The sequence below is a fragment of the Ovis canadensis genome, chromosome 20 (genome assembly GCF_042477335.2).
Source record: "Ovis canadensis isolate MfBH-ARS-UI-01 breed Bighorn chromosome 20, ARS-UI_OviCan_v2, whole genome shotgun sequence".
Classification (NCBI taxonomy): Eukaryota; Metazoa; Chordata; class Mammalia; order Artiodactyla; family Bovidae; genus Ovis; species Ovis canadensis.
The window spans coordinates 24,183,283-24,201,202 of NC_091264.1; the positions used below are offsets into that span (position 1 = coordinate 24,183,283).

General features: G+C 44.0%; 1 protein-coding gene across 8 annotated transcripts in view; it reads left to right on the top strand.

Moving 5' to 3' along the window:
• ANKS1A (ankyrin repeat and sterile alpha motif domain containing 1A) overlaps positions 1 to 17,920 on the top strand; it is a 171,837-nt gene that overhangs the window by 87,957 nt on the left and 65,960 nt on the right. For 7 of the 8 annotated variants that reach the window (XM_069564156.1, XM_069564155.1, XM_069564153.1 and 4 more), the window contains one exon: positions 4,766 to 4,886. In XM_069564156.1, coding sequence (XP_069420257.1) covers positions 4,766 to 4,886 — 121 coding nt within the window. Of the gene's footprint in view, positions 1 to 4,765; positions 4,887 to 5,577; positions 5,608 to 17,920 lie in introns of those variants that run through there. The other variant, XM_069564160.1, reaches the window with a different exon arrangement.

A 17,920-nucleotide genomic window follows, 5' to 3' on the forward strand; every position in this document is an offset into this window, starting at 1 on the left:
TCAGGATTTATTCCCATCACTGAAATATGATTTTTTGCTAAGTGCATCCAGTGTGTACTTGAAGACTTTGCTATCTCATTTTCTTTCCACCTCTTTGGATTAGTGAAATTCTGTTGTGTGTGTCAGTAATCCAGAACAAGACCTTTCAAACTCACCCAAAAGTACTAAGCAAGGAATTTTACCAGGGCTGTCTGGCAGGCAGGCCAGTTATTGATCTGCCATGCCACATGGAAAGCCAGCCATCATCCACATTTTCTCCTGGTTCCATTAGGCTAAGCAGTCTCTCCTTTGGCCTTTGAACCTGTGTTGTCTTTTCATACAAAGTATAGCATACCCTACCAATCACTGTTCTCTACACTGGATCAGATTAGCAACCTTTTAAAAAAAAATTATGTATTTATGACTGCACTGGGTCTTCATTGCTGTGCACAGGCCTTCTCCGTTGCAGCAAGCAGGGACTACTCTGTAGTTGCAGTGGGCGTGCTTCTCTTCGTAGTGGTTCTCTTGTTTCAGAGCATGGCCTCTAGGCATGTGGGTTTCAGTAGTAGTGGCTCATGGCTCTAGAGCACAGGCTTAGTTGCCCTGTGGCATGTGGGATCGTCCCAGACCAGGGATTGAACACGCGTCCCATGCGTTGGCAGGCAGATTCTTTACCACTGAGCCACCAAGGAAGGCCCAGATGAGCAAGATTTGCTTTTGACCCAAAGGTCTTGTTTCCGTTTTTGCATTTTCCATTTTCATTTCCCGTGAAGAATCTTGCACCAGGGCAAACATGGAAAATGTCATGAAAACTCAACTAGAGGAGAAATAGGAGTCAGGGGATAGGTAGGGGACATCAAAGGAGGCTATTTGAAAAGAATAGTTCACTTTTTAAACTAAGAAATGTTGTCATGGGCAAATAGTTCAATCTTCTAACTTAGGTATATGAAGAAAATCATATTTTCCTTAATCTTGCATCTTCCTAATGCTCCTTTAACACTTCCCACCATTCAGAGAACACATTTATTGTTTATTCAAAATATTTTATAATTTCAATAGTCTTTTGTAGCTCATTCAGTGCCCTATTATTCTTTAACTTAAAAATCAGCTAACACACATTGATCAATTAAATCTCATTACTTAGTCGCCAAAAGTCAGAGCTGACTTTTTTTTACTGCTGTGGACCATCTAGTGAGACAGGTTCTTTTATTTAACATAAACAGCTGCAGCCATAAGGATGACTTCAGTTTAACAATGTGTATAAATACAAGGAAATCCTTTTAAGAATATAAAAATCAGTGTTGGAGGTAGGGGCTAATTTCCATACTAGATACAAATTCTGTTCTTATTTTTTTCTATCCCTTAATTACAAAATACATATTATTATGTCTCGATTAAGGGGTCTCTAGAATTACAGGCTCTAGGGTAATAATACATTGCCAGCAGATACACGTGCATGTAGTAAATCCCTACATGTTTTTATGTAGAGGTTCGTTTTATTACTCCCTTTTTACAAGGAGAAGCCTAGCAATAACAGAGCATCTTCAGTCAGGGCTGGCTCTCTGTAAATGCCTTATGCTGCTTCTTTAATAAGTGATTTTGGAGTAAAATTTCTGAAGTCCAGGGGTAAGGGGAAGACTCTTAAAGAAATGTTGGATGACCAGCACTTTCTCTTCTCCCAGGACCCTCTAGGGCATACAGTTTGGCAATAATACTGTTATCAAGAAGTAGTAGGAGGAGAAATCTCCCTACAACTCTTCTGGGTTGGAGACTGTCTGAGATACATATTCCAATAGCCTGGAATTCTGGATCAGTTGGGCCACCATAGTCAACATTTGGAAGACCCTGAGAACCCTGGCTTTGCTTCCGAAGCAATGATTATAAATACATGAATACAGAGATGATGTGGTCTGGGTCATTATCCTTTTAATATCCAAGCAGATTCTGTTTACTGTAGTTTGAGTGGATAGATCTTCTCCAAAAGTGGACTTAAAAAAAATTTGGACTCTAGCCTTCACCATCTTCATTTCTTATATACTCAAAGCTTTAATACCCCAAACCTCATATCGTAGGAGGTACGCACTCTGCCCTGGTGTTTGTTTCCCATTCCTGAGGTCTCAGATCATCCACGGAAGCCATTAAGAGAAACTGAGTGTGCCTGGGTCCAGGAAAGCTGATCAGCGTAACAACCAGATCATGAAACTGCCTCAAAAAAATCAAACGTATACACACACATACATTCATTCAGCTATTCAGATGTTTTTACCCCACCAAATGGGCTGCCAACTGCATCGGGCTCAAGAGTGTTTTCTCTCTGCTTAGATGTGCTGAACATTCATGGGAAGCTGCAGCTGTTGTGATATCTCTCCCCAGAAAGCTGCCCACACCCGGGTGGGCCATTCCATGGTCATAGTTAGGTGCCGACTGGTGGTTGCTTTTTTCTGCAGCTAAAATGTCACTCTCCGTAGAGCAGAGAATACATTTTTGTTTTTTGTGGGGGTTTTTTGGTTGTTGTTTTTGATTTATTGCAAGCCCTGGAAGGGGGAAAAAAGATTAAGGAGTAATTTATAAAAAGAGGAATCCTGTCTATTGAAAATCAGTTACTGCCTTATTCTCTGTGACACAAGGCTTCTTGAGTGGGAACTGGGAACGCTTGCAGAAAGGCAGTTTATTGCTTTTTCATGAGATTTTAATCCCATAGCTGGCAGAGGCCAGGACCAAGAGGAAAAGATCACCCTACGATTGTGTGGGTCTAAACAGGGGACCCTCATTAGACATCTGAAGTGGGGAGACGGTTCCTAGTTGAGTGGAGAAACCATACTTCCCAGAAAAAAATAGAGGCCAACTCTAGAATCTGGAGGAGGGGTGAATTTTTTGGCCCTGGCTCTGCTGGAACCTCTCTGAGAACTGGGTTTTGTCATTCGCTGAAGGAATGAGCTGGAACCAGATGCTCCCTAGCTGTGGCTGTAATGGTTCGGGCCCCTCCAGCTCTGCCATTGCTGGTTCTCTGCTTCCGGTTGTCCTGCACAGGAGCCAGGCAGGGAGTGAATGCAGGTCCAGTAGCCTGATTTTCCAGATGGAAGTCATCAGCCCTGTTCTGCTTGGGAAGAAAGGATATTATAGGCCAGGCACCCAGGCTGTCAAATACCTCGCAGAGAAGACTGCCTGGGGCTCTGTGAGAGCCCTGACTGCGTGCAGAACACTCACAGAATCAGATTTCCAGGGCTCTGCCCAAGTGATGGCCCTGGGTGTGTCAAGTTGCAGAACACACATTCCTGTCTGTGAAGCCTGTGGTGTTAAGTTGACGCTGTCTGAACTGCTTCATGGCCCCTCTTTGTTCCCTTAATTGTGTTCCTATGATGAGGCGAAAGGAATAAAGTAATACAGGCAAATGGCTCCCTGTGATGAAATAGTTTTTAGCTGTCAGGTGGCCCTCATGAAGTGGAGGTGCCTGCTGCGCTCAGCAGAATTTTGGAGAGACCGTCATTGTCTTTGGCGTGGCAGCCTTGTTAGCAGACAGGAGCTGCAGTCTCTGGTTGAATCTGAGGCTGCTAGAATCTGTTATCTCATTAGGCTGTAACGCTGTGAGCTATGCCTCCAAGAAGCCAAATCCTGATGAATGACAAACCCGATTTGTTTCCAGTGAGCCGTGGGACATGTCAATAAAGGAGGAGGTTTCTGGGTGCACCAGAACGCCTGACTTGTAGGGTCCCCTTGTTTGTGAGATGGACTCGTGAGTCCCTCTCACCCCCTCCTTCGTAATATATCCCTTGTTCCAGCCAAACTCCTCAATCAGAGATTTTGTGCTTTGGTTTGCTTTTGTAATAGCCAGTATTATATTTAATTTGCCTGTGAAACGCATTGGATTCTTAGCACCGATGAGCCAGAATTATCCTCTATAGCAAGTATCTCCATCCTCTCTCTCAGTGCAACTGTAGCATGAACCGTCGTGTTTCTGGCTTGTGTTGAGACACTTGGCTCCTCTGGTACCATGACTGGCTGTGGCTACAGGCCCCCAGCTGACTCAAGCCGGTTGGCAGATGTCGGGGCCAGCTCTGGCCAGTCATTTCATCAGAGACACTTGGCTGCCTGGATTAGGGGTTTCTCAGGAGACAGAGCTGCTTTTTCTCCGCTGAAATTCATCCTTGCCTCTCTTCAGAACAGAGATTGGTAGAATTGATTTAAGATTGTGTTCTCCTACGTGTGTTAGGAAGCCAGCTTTGGGAAAATCCTCATCTATAACCCTGGGGCCTATGAAGAAGGGCTCACAGAAATAGAGGATTTACAGACAGCTTTGTTCCTAGTAAATGTATGTCAGTCAGGGTTAGTTAGAAATCATTTTGATCCCCTCTTGAGAAGAGGGGAAGGATTCCAGCCTTTGGGGTACTGTGTGAATGTATTAAATATTAGAAAAAAACGTGGAGAGAGAAGGCCTTATGATGCATGGTGACTGAAAACCACTCGGGAGGTGTTATCCACAGAAAAGAGATCACGCAGAGAGGGGCAAGGCAGGGGAGGGGAGGATCTTGGGTTTTATTTATGGCATTTTGAAAGATGAAATGAGGGAAGGAAAGGGAAGTGTTTTAATCAGAGGCCATTGAGATTTGAGGCCCAGATGTGTGGCCAGGAGAGCCGTTGTAATCCCTGTGACACTTGACTGACTTACCTTCTCTTCCCCTCCTCTCTTCCTCTCTGAAGAAAAAGGAGCTGATAATCTCAAATTTATTTGACATAGCCTGTCTGGGTGTTAGCCCCCCGCCTGAGAAGTACGTGCTTTCTCTCTCAGGTCTTGGCCATGAGACCCTGGATTCAGGGGAGCGCAGCCAAGGAGGAGGATGAACACCCTTATGAGCTGCTGCTGACAGCAGAGACAAAGAAGCTGGTGTCCGTGGATGGAAAGACAAAAGGTAGAGCCCCCACCCCCCTCCTGGCAGAAACAGCTCCACAAGGGCCGAAGGAGACAGTGGTGTTCCTTGGGCTGGGCGAGTTGGGTTTCAGGGCATTCTGGGTGGTGGGCGTATTATGGCCTTTCATTTTAATACCCCGGGCTGGAGTGGACTTGTCACCTTTGAGCATATGGAGCAAGGAAAAGGTCAGGTCAGACTAGGTGAGTGCCGAGGGAGGGAAGGCTGGCAGCCTTGTGGCCGAGATTGATTTGGGGTCTCAAATCACAAATCCTCAAGTTCCCGTGGTGGAAAAACAGGCCCAACAAGTCATTCCCCTTGGGTTCAGGCTGACGGCACAGACTCCGCTTTGAGGCCTGACCTCAGAGCGAGCCACTCCTGGGGAGGGGCCCGTGATTGGCTGCCACCAGTAACTGGAGTGCTCAGTTGCCTTGGCCTACTTTCATCGCCTCTGCGAAATCCAGCTTCCGCTGTGAGGGGTGAGGGCTGCAGGACTGAGAACGGGCCAGGCTGCGTGCTTGCAGTCCCCGCCGGAGTGAGTGTGCCCCGCTGGAGCGTTTGTGACGACCTCTGTCTCCTAAGGACGAGCAAGAAGGGCGGTGTGATTCCCACTGCCGTGGAGGAGCCCCCACGGCCCCTCGCAGCTCCCTGTAGCCCGCCGGCCTGGGGCCCTTCACAGGCGCTGTCAGTGCCTCCTTCCACCCTCTGACAGCCCGGGGCGCAGGTAAGAGCGGGGGATGCAGTGGCGTCTTTGACAGCACCCTCTGCGAGGCCTGTCAGGGTAGCGGTGGCTAAGAGAGCGTGTGTGGATTTGTCTGATACTGCAGACCTTAGTTTCAACAGTCCTGTGTAAAAGGTTTCTCCTTGAGTGCATAAAGTTTGGGTTATTTTCATAGTAGTTTTGTTTTGATTTGTTTTTATGGTTTCCATTTGGAGCTTTTCTTAAAAAAAAAAAAGTTATTCAGAAACAGTAAAATCCAGCCTTTTTGTATGCAGTTTTGTGAGTTTTGGCAAAGACAGTTGTTTGCTGCCCCACAGTTAAGATAAAGCATGGTTTGCTCACCAGAAGGTTCTGCACCCTCTTGTTGTCAGTCCTGCCCCTCCCTTACAGTCTCGGCTCCAGCGTCTGTCCCTGTGATTTTCGCCTTCTCAAGAACATTGTATGAGTGGGGTCTTGTAGCGCATGCCGACAGAAGGGCCCCCAGGCCCAGCCCCTCTGCGTGTGCGGGTGTGCAGGCTTCCCCACATCGAGAAGCAGCTATCTGACGCCACTGGGGCCTCAGACTCCAACCTAAGAGGCTCAGCCCTGTGAGACGGCCCTCCACTTCAGGTGCAGATCACAAGCCCAGGTCTCTGCCTCTGACCAACTGGCTACACATTGGAGGCTCCAGTGACCCCCTCCAGCTCAGGATGCCAGTTCCAAGTCCAGGTTGTTACCTGGACTTCTGACTGACTGGCTATAAATCAGAGATTAAATGCCTCATGCCTCACAGAACTGAGGGAAACCCACATACTCACTAGATTACCAATTTATCATAAAAGGATATTAAAGGGTACAAAGCGACAGCCAAATGAAGGGGTGCATAGGGCAAGGTCCTGGTGAATAGAGCTTCTGTCCTCCTCGAGCGTGGGCCCAGGCCTGCTGGCATGCAGAAGTGTTCTGGTTTCCCTAGCATGGAAGCTGTTAGAAAAAGTGGGACCGGCTGAAAAGCTGTCTTTTTTGGTTTTAATAGAGGCTTCATTGCCCAGTCTTGATTAACTGAATCATCCTCCAATGGCATTGATTGAACCTCAGACCCCTTCTCCCTTCCTCAAGAAATCAGGGGATGGGACCAAACGTTCAACCCTCTAATCACATGACTGATTACCCTGACAACCATCCCCCACCCTGGGGTAGGATCCAGAAGTCACCTTCATTAATATCTTAATCAGAAAATTCCTTTTGTTTTGGAAGATTATGGGCTAGGAACTATGAATAAAAGCCAAATATAGCTGAGAAATACATTTTGGTCATCTGAATGACCAAGTATATATTTCCTATAAATCACAATATTCCAGTACCCTTTTGAGTCTGGCCCTTTCACTTACCATAATTCATTGGGACTCATCCTTGTTGTTGCATGTATTAGTAACCTGTTCCTTTTCATTTCTGAGTAGTATTCCATTGAATGGATGTACAACAATTTATCCATTCTCTGGTTGAGGGCCATTTGGGCCGTTTTCAGTTTTTGGCAGTTGCAAATAAAGTTACTGTAAACATTTGCATACAGGCATTTCTGTGAACATAGTTTTCATTTCTCTGAGGTAAACACTAGAAATAAAACTGCTAGGTGCTTTATAAATATATGCTTAGGTTTATAAGGAAATGCCAAACCATTTTCCAGAATGGTTCTACCATTTTACGTCCCATCAGAGTTATAATTGCTATGTATGTTCTCTGGGATTTAATATTGTCAGTTTTTAAAAATTTTAGCCATTCAAATAGGTATGTAGTGATATTTCACTCTGGTTTTAATTTATATTTTCCTAATGTCTAATGGTATTGAACATCTATTAATGAGATTCTTTGGCATCCTTGTATCTAATGAATGGTCTGTTCGGATCTTCTGCTCATTAAAAAAAGTTAGGTTGTTTCTTATTATTAAGTTGTAAGGATTTTTTAATATATTTTGGATTTAAATTCTTTATGAGATATCTTATTTTCTCCTAGTCTGTAATTTGTCTTTTTATCCCCTTAACAGTGTCTTTTGAAGAACAAAAGTTTCTTGATTTTGATAAAATTCAAGTTTACCTTTTTTTTTTTTTAAAGTATAAGGTCACTAATGTTTTTCTCTGTATTTTCTTCTAGAAATGTTACGGCTTTTGGTATACATTTAGACCTAGAATTTATTTTTTTTCTCCACATTTTTTGACTGAAGTATAGTTGATTTACAATGTTGTGTCAGTCTTTGCTGTGAGCAAAGTGACTCAGTTATACATATATATATGCATTCTTTTTTAATGTAAGACTATTATGGTTTATCATAGGATGTTGAATACAGTTCCCTGAGGTGTACATTAGGACCTTGTTGCTTATCCATTCTAAATGTAATAGTTGGCATCTGTCTACCCCAAACTCCCAGTTGACCCCTTGCCTCCCCTGCTCCCTCTTGGCGACTGCAAGTCTCTTCTGTATGTCCATGAGTCTCCTTCTGCTTTGTAGGTTCGTTTGTGCCATATTTTAGATTCCATCGATGAGTAACGTGGGCTTCCCTCGATGGCTCCCTGATAGAATCCTCCTGCCAGTGCAGAGACTCAGGTTCAATCCCAGGTCGGGAAGATTCCCTGGTGAAGGAAATGGCAGCCCACTCCAGGATTCTTGCCTGGAAAGTCCCATGGACAGGGGAGACTGGCAGGCTATAGCCCGTGGGGTCACAAAAGAGTTGGACACGATTTCGTGACTAAGCAACAACCACCTAAGTGATGTGTGGTATTTGTCTTTCTCTTTCTGCCTTATTTCACTTAGTATGAGCATCTTTAGTTGCGCCCGTGTTGCTGCAGACGATATTATTTTCTCCTTTTTTATGGCTCACTAGTATTCCATCGTATATACGTAGTGCATCTTCTTTATCCATTCATCTGGCAGTGGACATTTAGGTTATTTCCATGTCTTGGCTATTGTGACTAGTGCTGCAGAGTGGGTGGAGCTCTGATACTTGCTCTAGTAGTTTAGTAATAAATCATACTGAAATTTAACCCTTAAAGAGTTTAATGCTCTGTTTGAAAAGGGTGTTTTTTTGTTTTTAAAATTTTTCAAATTTATTTTATCAGTTTTTGGCTGCAAGGCATGTAGAATCTTAGTTCCCTGATCATGGATTAAACCGGAACCCCCTCTGCATTGGAAACAGAAAACCTTAACCACTGGGGACCACCAGAAAAGTCCCTTGAAAGGAGTTTTTAGTAAGGGAAGAATCTTTAGCATCATGGAGGAATGAGATTCTAATTCTTTCTTTCAAAGATCTGATCTGGAACCACTATAAGGTCAGCCGACTCAACCTTTGAAAGGAAGGAAAGGGGAAAGTCAGATGAACTTCGTAAGTGGGGCCAAGTGACCTTGATAGGACATTTCTGCCCTCAGGTTAAGAAATCTCTAGGTCCAGGGGAAAGCTACCCAGGAGGACTTCTGACCTCACATCTCATGCTCCTTGGCTTTGGTTTCTTCCAGCTCTGCAATATTGAGCTAACTGTTGAGAGTGGGCTGTGCTGGACGCAGATTTAATTGAACCACAGCATGAGAAGTGTGCCTGCCTCCAGGCAAGCTGCTTAGATCACTCAAAGAGCTTTCAGACAAAGGAGTGCCGACATTAAATATGAAAATAGGCTCTGCCAGTTTCTCAGTAGCCTCGAAGAAACGCCTGCTAGGATTGGTCAGAGTGAGGCAAGTCAGCAGATGATGTCGTGCATTAGTACATATTAAATTTTGCCTGCTTTTCCACTTATGTCATTATCTTAGGCAGCTTTTATGAATTAATTCATCAATTTTCAAAAAGGCCATGTTAATGAGACTACCAGAGCTTTCAGCTCCCCCTTTATAATACTAGAAATTACAATGTGAGGGGTGGGATAGGAGTTATTTTTAATTACATTTTAAAATTACACTCATTTTAGCTCACTGGAAGGAAAAATTTTAAACAATACAAAAGTGAATACAAATAAAATGCTCAGATTTTTCTCACCTCTCTGCTACTCAGTTACCAGAGATGACTGTAGTTTGAAAGTATGTTATTTTTTACTTCAGGGCATGTGCTATCTTTATACAAAAGTGATCATATGAAATTGTTTTGTTTGCTTTTAACTTAAAATAGGATCATATTTTACAAACTATTTTGTAAACTTCTTTTAAAGCTGTTCATAGACCATAAATAAATTTTGTCACAGTTCTAAAAGTCTACCTTGTTATTTTAAAATTGTTGTTAAACAGCCCATAACTCATTTTAAAAAATGTTTTATTTTATTTGGAAATTCGTCATATGTATACATTTGGCTGTACCGAGTCTTAGTTGCAGCCTGGGAACTCCTAGTTGCAGTGTGTGGGATCCAGTTTGCTGACCAGGGGCTCGGCCTGGGCCCCCGCATTAGGCACAGAGTCCCAGGCACTGGACCGCCAGAGAAGCCCTTCCATAACTCATTTTTCTCTTCACTAACTGATGGGTGTTTAAGTTGTCTTCAGTATTACTTCTCTGTTATAAATTATGCTGCTGTGAACATTCCATACAGACATTCTTCATGCCTATTAAGAGTGTTTCTCTAAAAGACATTGACAGAAAGTAGAATTGGCAGGTCAGAATGTAGGTACATGTCTAGATCTGTTGGTGGAGCCACTTGGCCCCTACTCAACGGTGAATGAGTGTGTTCTTTTCCCTGTACCTTTACCAACACAGAACATTATCATTTTTTCGTATTTTTTCCCATAGTAAGCAAAGAAAGTGATTTCTGAATTTGGCATTTCCCTGATCCAGTGAAACTGAGCATCTTATCTTATTGATTAGTATTATATATTTAGTCTGTGAGTTGCCTATCTTCTTTCTTTTCTATCATTTTCCAACTTAGAAATTAATGGTAGTAGAAATATTTTGCTTAAGCACTGATAATATTTGGCCAAAGTGGTACTCAGCATAAAGTTTTTCTTCTTAAATTCATTTGTTAAGAACAAGAAAGACTAAAACTTAAGCAGGAGAAAGTTTCAGAGAGCAATTAATACAGATAAAAGCAGATACAACAGGTCACCTACTTTATGGTATGCATTTACACTTCAGTTAAACACAGAAAGAAACAAAGCAGAAATGAAATTTTACAAACAAAGCAAAAAGCAGTAGGCTTGATAATTAGAATGAAAACTTGTCTGTTTTTTAAAATATCTCAACATTTCTGATCAAGAAAAGGGGAACACAGCGTTTAGGAATCATATAAGAAATATATGTAACCACAAATTCAGAGATTTTAAAAATTAATAGAAAGAATTAATAAGAATAAATTTTATTTGGCTAGAGTTGCTCCCGTCCTCTTGGAAAGAGTTGTCTGGGTGAGTTATTGAATTAATCACTATGACTAGTTGAGGAAGGGTTCATGCTGGCATTTGGTGCCCAGTGACCAGGAATGCTAAGCATGCAGGACAAACCTTCACAGTGAAGAATCTCCAGAAATGCCAGTTGTGTCTATAGAAATGACAAAAACTGACAGGAGAAAACTTTAATAGATCCATGAAGTGGAAAACCCATCCTCCCTCCCCAATAAAGGCGCTAGACTCAGATGGTTTTATGACAGTTTTATCCAGCTAGATATTCCTCTGTTATTTCAGTTGTTTCAAATGTAGAAAAAGTCTTCTGAAATCTTAATACAAGACTGGCATAGGAGAACAATGCTTCCTGTTTCGTTTAGCACAGTCACTTATTTCTCTCTCGTGTTTAACTCTTTGCCCCCTGAACACTGGGGGCATGGTCCTGCTCAGAGAAACAGTGGACAAGTTTGTTAGTAAAGGGGAAGGTAGCCAGGACCTCTAGAAGCCATTGTTCTCTGTGCTGCTTTTCTGCAGCATCCACTGATAGTGCAGTGTTTCGGTCCAGGTGAAGTGGTTACTCAGCTTAGGACAGAGACGCACGATTATCAGAAGACAGTGATACGTGGGAGTCCTTGGCACATGCCACACCTCTGAGGTCTTAAGATGCAGTTCAGTCATTGCTCCTGAGACCTGTGCATTTGGGTCTGTGTGAAGTTCGTGAAGACCTTAATCTTTTTGAAGGGGAGGAAAAATGTTATTTTAGCTTCTCTCTCTACTCCCACATCCACAGCGCCGCCAGTCTCCGAGCCTTTGGGGAATTCTATAGTGTGAAGCTCGGCTTTTCCTTTTGGCAGCTTGGGACTGAGTTTTGTCAGGTGTGCTCTGCACACCTTTTAGTAGAAGGCCCCCTTTAGTAAGACTATGGGAAGAAGGTTGAAGCAAGTACCTGCATTCAGTCAGCCGTCTTAATGTGGAAGTCCAGGCCAGCTTTTCTTGGTAGATTATAGGGAGTGAATTTGGGTGCTTTTCCCAAAGGCAAAAATTGTAAATGAGAGAGTGTGACAGTTAGGCCTCATCTTCAGCAGCTTCCTCTTCTCTCACCCCTCATATCAGAGGAGCCCTATAGTATCTTTTCAATGTATATTTCTGAGTTGGAACAGTTTACTTTTCTTTCCATTATGGAATAAGTTCGAGCTTTGTAAGCCATGCATCCAATAGCTAAGCTATTTTTTCCACCGAATGTATCGACAGCCATTTATTTACATATGTATACATGAGACATATGTAAAATAATCATAAAAGGTCAAAATATGTTAAAGTGGTATAAAAGTAGTTTTAGAATTCAAAAAGGGATAAATTATGTCAGTGTAAGAGATCAGAGATGGCTTTATGAAGGAAGTGCATTTGAGCTGAACCCCAAAATAGAGAATTCTACTTGATGAGCAGAAGTGAGGAAGAAGAGGGCCTTTCCAAGCAGAGGATGTGGCATCAGTAACAGTAAGATGGTGGGAGACGACAGCATGTTTGGAGAATGGTAAATAATCCAGTGTGGTTGGAACAAAGGACTGGTCGTCGAATATTGGATCTCAGATGGCGGTCTGTATTCCTCAGACAGTGAAGTGTTGTTGAAACTTTTTGAATGAGGTGACAGGATAGAAACCACACTTTAAGAGCAGTCGTCACGGTGTCCTCAGGGGGTTTGTTCCTGGACACCCTCGCCTCCTTCCCCCTCACATAGCAAAATCCCTGGATGCTCAAATCCCTTATGTAAAATGGCATAGTTTTTTGTATATAAGCTCCATGTAGCTTCCCATATACTTTAAATCATCTGAATTACTCTGATTCCTGATACAGTGTAAACAGTGGTAAGTAGTTGCTGGTCCATAGTAAATTGAAATTTTGCTTTTTGGAACTTTCTGGGACTTTTTTTTCTTTCTGAGGATTTTAGATCTGTGACTGGTTGAATCCACCAGTGCAGAGCCCATGGATATGGAGTGCTGAGTGTATGTGTAATTGTAGAATCTCAGATGCGGTTGGGAGAGACTGGAGTTAGGGACACCTTGAAGTTGAGAGATCTCAAGGAATCTCTTAAAGGAAATTAGAGCTCAGACTAGAGGGATGATAGGAAGTGACTGGAAGGAGAACATGGATAGCAGAGGTTTTAAACAGGTAGCATTAGCAGGATCTTACATTCATCCAAATATGGGTGAATGAGGAGGAGAAGGCATTAAAGATGAGTCTGAGGTTTTGAGCCTGGTTAATTGGGGAAATATTATGCAACTAACAGAAACAGAGGATTGAAGGAGGGGCACATTTGAGGAAATAAATCCAATTCCGGATTATGTTAAGTTTGAGGTGTTTCAGTTGCCAAAATATCCAGCTAGAAGTATTCCATAAACTCTTGGAAATGTGGGTCTGATGTTCAAGGAAGATGTAATGATTAAAATACAGATTCATGAATCATCCACGTTGAAGTGATAGATAACGTAAGAGAAAATCAGTTGAGGGAAAGAATAGAGAGATTGAAGATGTCAGGAATAGAACTTACATTTAGCGGCAGAGAGGAAAAACATGGGAAGATAGCCAGGATCATGCAGTGTCTTAGAAGCCAGGCTGAACTTCCAAAACCCCCCAAATAACAGTCTGTCTTACATCAGATAGTCCAGAAGTAAGAAGTCTAAAGCTAGGATGGCAGTTCACGGTGGCCAAGGACCTGGTTTCCTTCTACCATCTTACAGTTCAAGACAACTGTTGAAGTTTAAGCTATCAGCCCAGGCCAGAAGGAAGAGAAGAAGGGCACTTTGAAGATGGTTCTCAAAAGTTGCACAAACCACTCACTAACAACCCATGGGCCAGAGCTTGGTCATGTGGCTACACCTAGCCACCGAGATAAGAAATGTAGTCTTTATTAGGTGGTCGTGAGCTAGTCTAAAAAAGTCCCGTGACCAAGGAAGGAGGAGAGAATGGGGGCAACTAGTGAACAGTGTCAAGTGATATAGTAAGAGCTAGAAGGATGAAGACTAGAAAAATCATCGGGCAGTGAGACGGCCTTTGGGGAATCCTAGATGAGAAGATATTGGAGAAGGCAGTGGCGCCCCACTCCAGTACCCTTGCCTGGAAAATCCCACGGACGGAGGAGCCTGGTGGGCTGCAGTCCATGGGGTCGCTAAGAGTCGGGCACGACTGAGCGACTTCACTTTTCACTTTCACGCGTTGGAGAAGGAAATGGCAACCCACTCCAGTGTTCTTGCCTGGAGAATCCCAGGGATGGGGGAGCCTGGTGGGCTGCAGTCCATGGGGTCGCTAAGAGTCGGACACGACTGAGCGACTTCACTTACACTTTTCACTTTCACGTGTTGGGGAAGGAAATGGCAACCCACTCCAGTGTTCTTGCCTGGAGAATCCCAGGGATGGGGGAGCCTGGTGGGCTGCTGTCTATGGGGTTGCACAGAGTCGGACACGACTGAAGCGACTTAGCAGCAGCAGCAGATGAGAAGATATGCTTCTCAAGTGGGAAGAGGTGAAATTATCCCCAGGTTTTGACATGATGTTGAAAATAGTTAAGGAGGCTTGCTCTAAATCATCTAAGTAAATTGGTGCAGTTATCTTCCCATGAGTATAGGCACCAAGGGAAGAGGTGAGGAATTGATCTTACAGAGAAATCATAGTTTTCACGAGGTGAATAAAAGCGTGACTGAGCCTGGTAGTAAGGCTTGTATTTGAATTCCTTCTCTCCCACTTCGTGGTTGGCAGCTTTGAGGAAGCTGTGTAACCTCTTTAAGCCTCAGTCTACGGGTGAAGTAGGGATACAGATTCTTCCCTCATGGTTGTTGTGAATATTAAAAGAGAACATGCTTAGCACAGTGTGTGGCACAGAGGAGCCAGCACCTAATGCTTGGTAGCTATTGGAAGACAGCTGAGTTAAATTGGTAGAGGACTCCGTCAGTTGCTTCTTGAGTATTCAGCAGGGCTCAACATTCCAGCAACTGGAGAAGAGAAAGCAAATGGTTGTGAATACCCAGTACTGGAACTGGCAGAAGATCAAGGGAAACGGAGATGGCAAGTGTGCTATTAAGTCAGGCCTGGTTAAATATCATGGCCGAGTGGAAGCTGATCCAGGCAGAGCTGGTGATGCTGAGCAGGGAAGTGTGAGGGGCCAGAGGTCCAACAACAGCCCGTGAACAGGCTCTTAGGGGAGAGTTTAGGGAAACGAGGGGATGTCAGGTAGTCGGGACCAAGCCTAGTAGAACAGTCCTGAGCCTCATGGCCGAGCTGTGCCTGTGGTCGCTGTCTTGGGAGGACGTGGTTCCTGACCTGAGTGTTCTCCGCCGTGCTGTCACACACAGCTCTGCACTAAACTTGCGAGACGGCTGGACCTGCCCTGGCATTTGAGTTTTATTCTGCCTGGTTCACAGGGCCACTTAGAAGAAACCAGTCTTCTCTGTTGAGCTGGGGAAAAGGAAACCAGACTCGGTGCCGTGTTAGCATGAAGAACAGTTTGGAAACCATTGTAAATGAAAAATGCTAATGATGGCAGCTTCCATTAACTGAACGCTTCTTACGGGCCAGCTGTGCGCTGGGTTCATTTACACTGATTAGGTCATTGCATATCTCCAGACAAATCTTCCGAGTAGAGGCTATTTTTATCCCTGTTTAATAGATGAGGAAGAAAAAGTTAGGTGTTAGAGCTGGCCCTTAAGCCCTAACGTGGCCATATCCAAAGCCTGTTTAACTATGAGGTTAAATCATTTCCCCTGAAGCCCTGCTACTATTCATGTTTTAATGTCACAGAGCTGGAAGGGAACTTAGGTCATCTAATCACAGATTCAAACCATACTAAATCTCAAAGCCTTGGAGAATGCATCCCAGCCATTAATTTTTGAGAGAGACCCAGAGAGGAAAAGTCACGGGGCTGCAGCTCCAGCTTGACTCCCAGTCCAGCTCTTGGTCCATTTCTCTGGTTGTCATGGAACAGTGTGGACTCTCTGTCTGTTTGTCTTGTCAGGTCATGGTCTCCAGCAAATGTCTGGATAACCTACTCAGGACCTTCTTTCCGAGGGAAGCACAGTGACCCTCCAGAAGCATCCCCGTACTTGGGAGTTCCCTGGACACACACAGCTTCTGGCGCTCACCACTGTGACTAAGCGTTTGGAAGGTTCTAATCCTAAGGGCACAAAGAAAGTAGAACAGCCCGGGAAACTGGAGTACCCCAGCCTTCTCCTCTGAGCCTGAGGATTGTTTTAACATAGCAAGTCCTCTCACATGCTGCGTTTTTCAGCCCTCATTTAAACTGGCAGGGGTGACTAGAAATGTGTAAATGTTAAAATGTTATTATTCAGAAACCCTTGAGAATCCCCATGGATCATCATAGTAATTAAAATGCAGCAGAGAAGACCCCTTGCTTCAGCAGCTCACAGAGCAAAAGGAAAATGCACACCCAGAATGAATAAAAATGGAAAGTTGCAGGGACTGGGATTAGCATGCTGGTGTGTCCTGCTATTCAGTGGAGCGGCGGGCCTTGGTGTATGGGGAGAGTGAGGACACAGCCCTCCCCGTGTCCTGTTCCCCCTGCTCCTCTCCTGGAAGGGCAGGTGGAGGAGTGCCATGGGCAGTGGAGGACGAGCATTTGAGGAGCTGTGGAGCTCCCAGGGCGGGAGCACAGTGATTCTCAGTCAAAGGAAGGCCTTGGGCCGAGGGTTCTCTTCTGGAGTCCATGAGCCCTGGGCACAAGGGTCCTGTCTCTGATTTTCTAATTTATTTCCACTTTTTCTGAGGCCTGTTAAGGCCTTTCTTCTCCTTCAGTGTCCAACTCAAAATCTACCTCCTCTGAGAAGCCTCTTGTTTCAAAATTATCACACACTCGTTGCTACTCACTGTACTGTGCATTTGGTTTATACTTTTCTTTAATCTTTGCTTTGAGTTCTAGTTATTTCTTTATACGCTGGTCTCTTCCAATAGCTGGTAGGCTAATGGAGCAGAGGCCGTGTCTTCGTCTTTATATCTTCGGGTGCTCCCTGAAGATGGGTATTTCGCACACGTGTATTGATGGAAGGAGGGATCACAGTGATGGTGCTGGGCCCTGTTTCTCACTGGGCTCAGTACTTCGGCCTTCTGACTGTCTTACCTTTGGTCACCTCCTCCTGTGTCGAGACTTATAAGGATGATGTTTGTACTGGGCATGTGCAGTGTTGTTGACAATCCTTGTGACAACCTGTGAGGAACAGAGAAGTAGTAGTAGGTCTCATCTGTGAACAAAATATGAAGAACAGGTGTTAACATCTGTTTGGAGCTGGCATGTGCCAGGCATTGTCTAAATGCTTCACACATAAAATTCCCATAACAATCCTATGAAATAAGTACTATTAAGATCCCAGAATTATAGATGAGATTGCCAGACACAAAGAAGTTCAGTAATTTGCTTAAGAGCTGGCTTTTGGTGTTGGGGCTTGGGGGAGATCTGGTTTTTGATTGGTGTATTATATTGTTAACACCTTGTTCCTAAGAGACCTAATATTATCCTGACTTTACTGAAGGAAAGGACCATCGAGTAGGTCTTTTCCCACTCATTGTTTTGCCAGGAAATCTAGCTTAGCCTTGGATATAGTATTTTATGGGAAAGAGAGCGCCAGCTTGTTGAGATCCTCAGGTTCTTAGATCTTGACCAGCTGTTCAAATGTCAAGGTGTCTTTTCTTGGAAATTCCTGGGTGAGTCGTGTCACATAAGAATCCCTTCCCCTGATTTCCTCTACTCTGGTGGACTGTGGTTTCTCTAATGGGATTATGACCCTCAGAAATTCCTACTCTTCGCATATTTCCTCCTGCCATAAGGTTCCATTCTTTTTTCCGCCCACTTCCTTCCTCCAGCGTCTGTCTGTTATGGAGCTCTTGGCATGTGTCTCTCTTTCTGCATTGATAGCCGGCATGAGTGCATGGCTTTTGGACAGGGCCTTCATTGTTGGCGATGCCAGCAGCAGTCAGAACATGCTGTATGGCCTGGGTT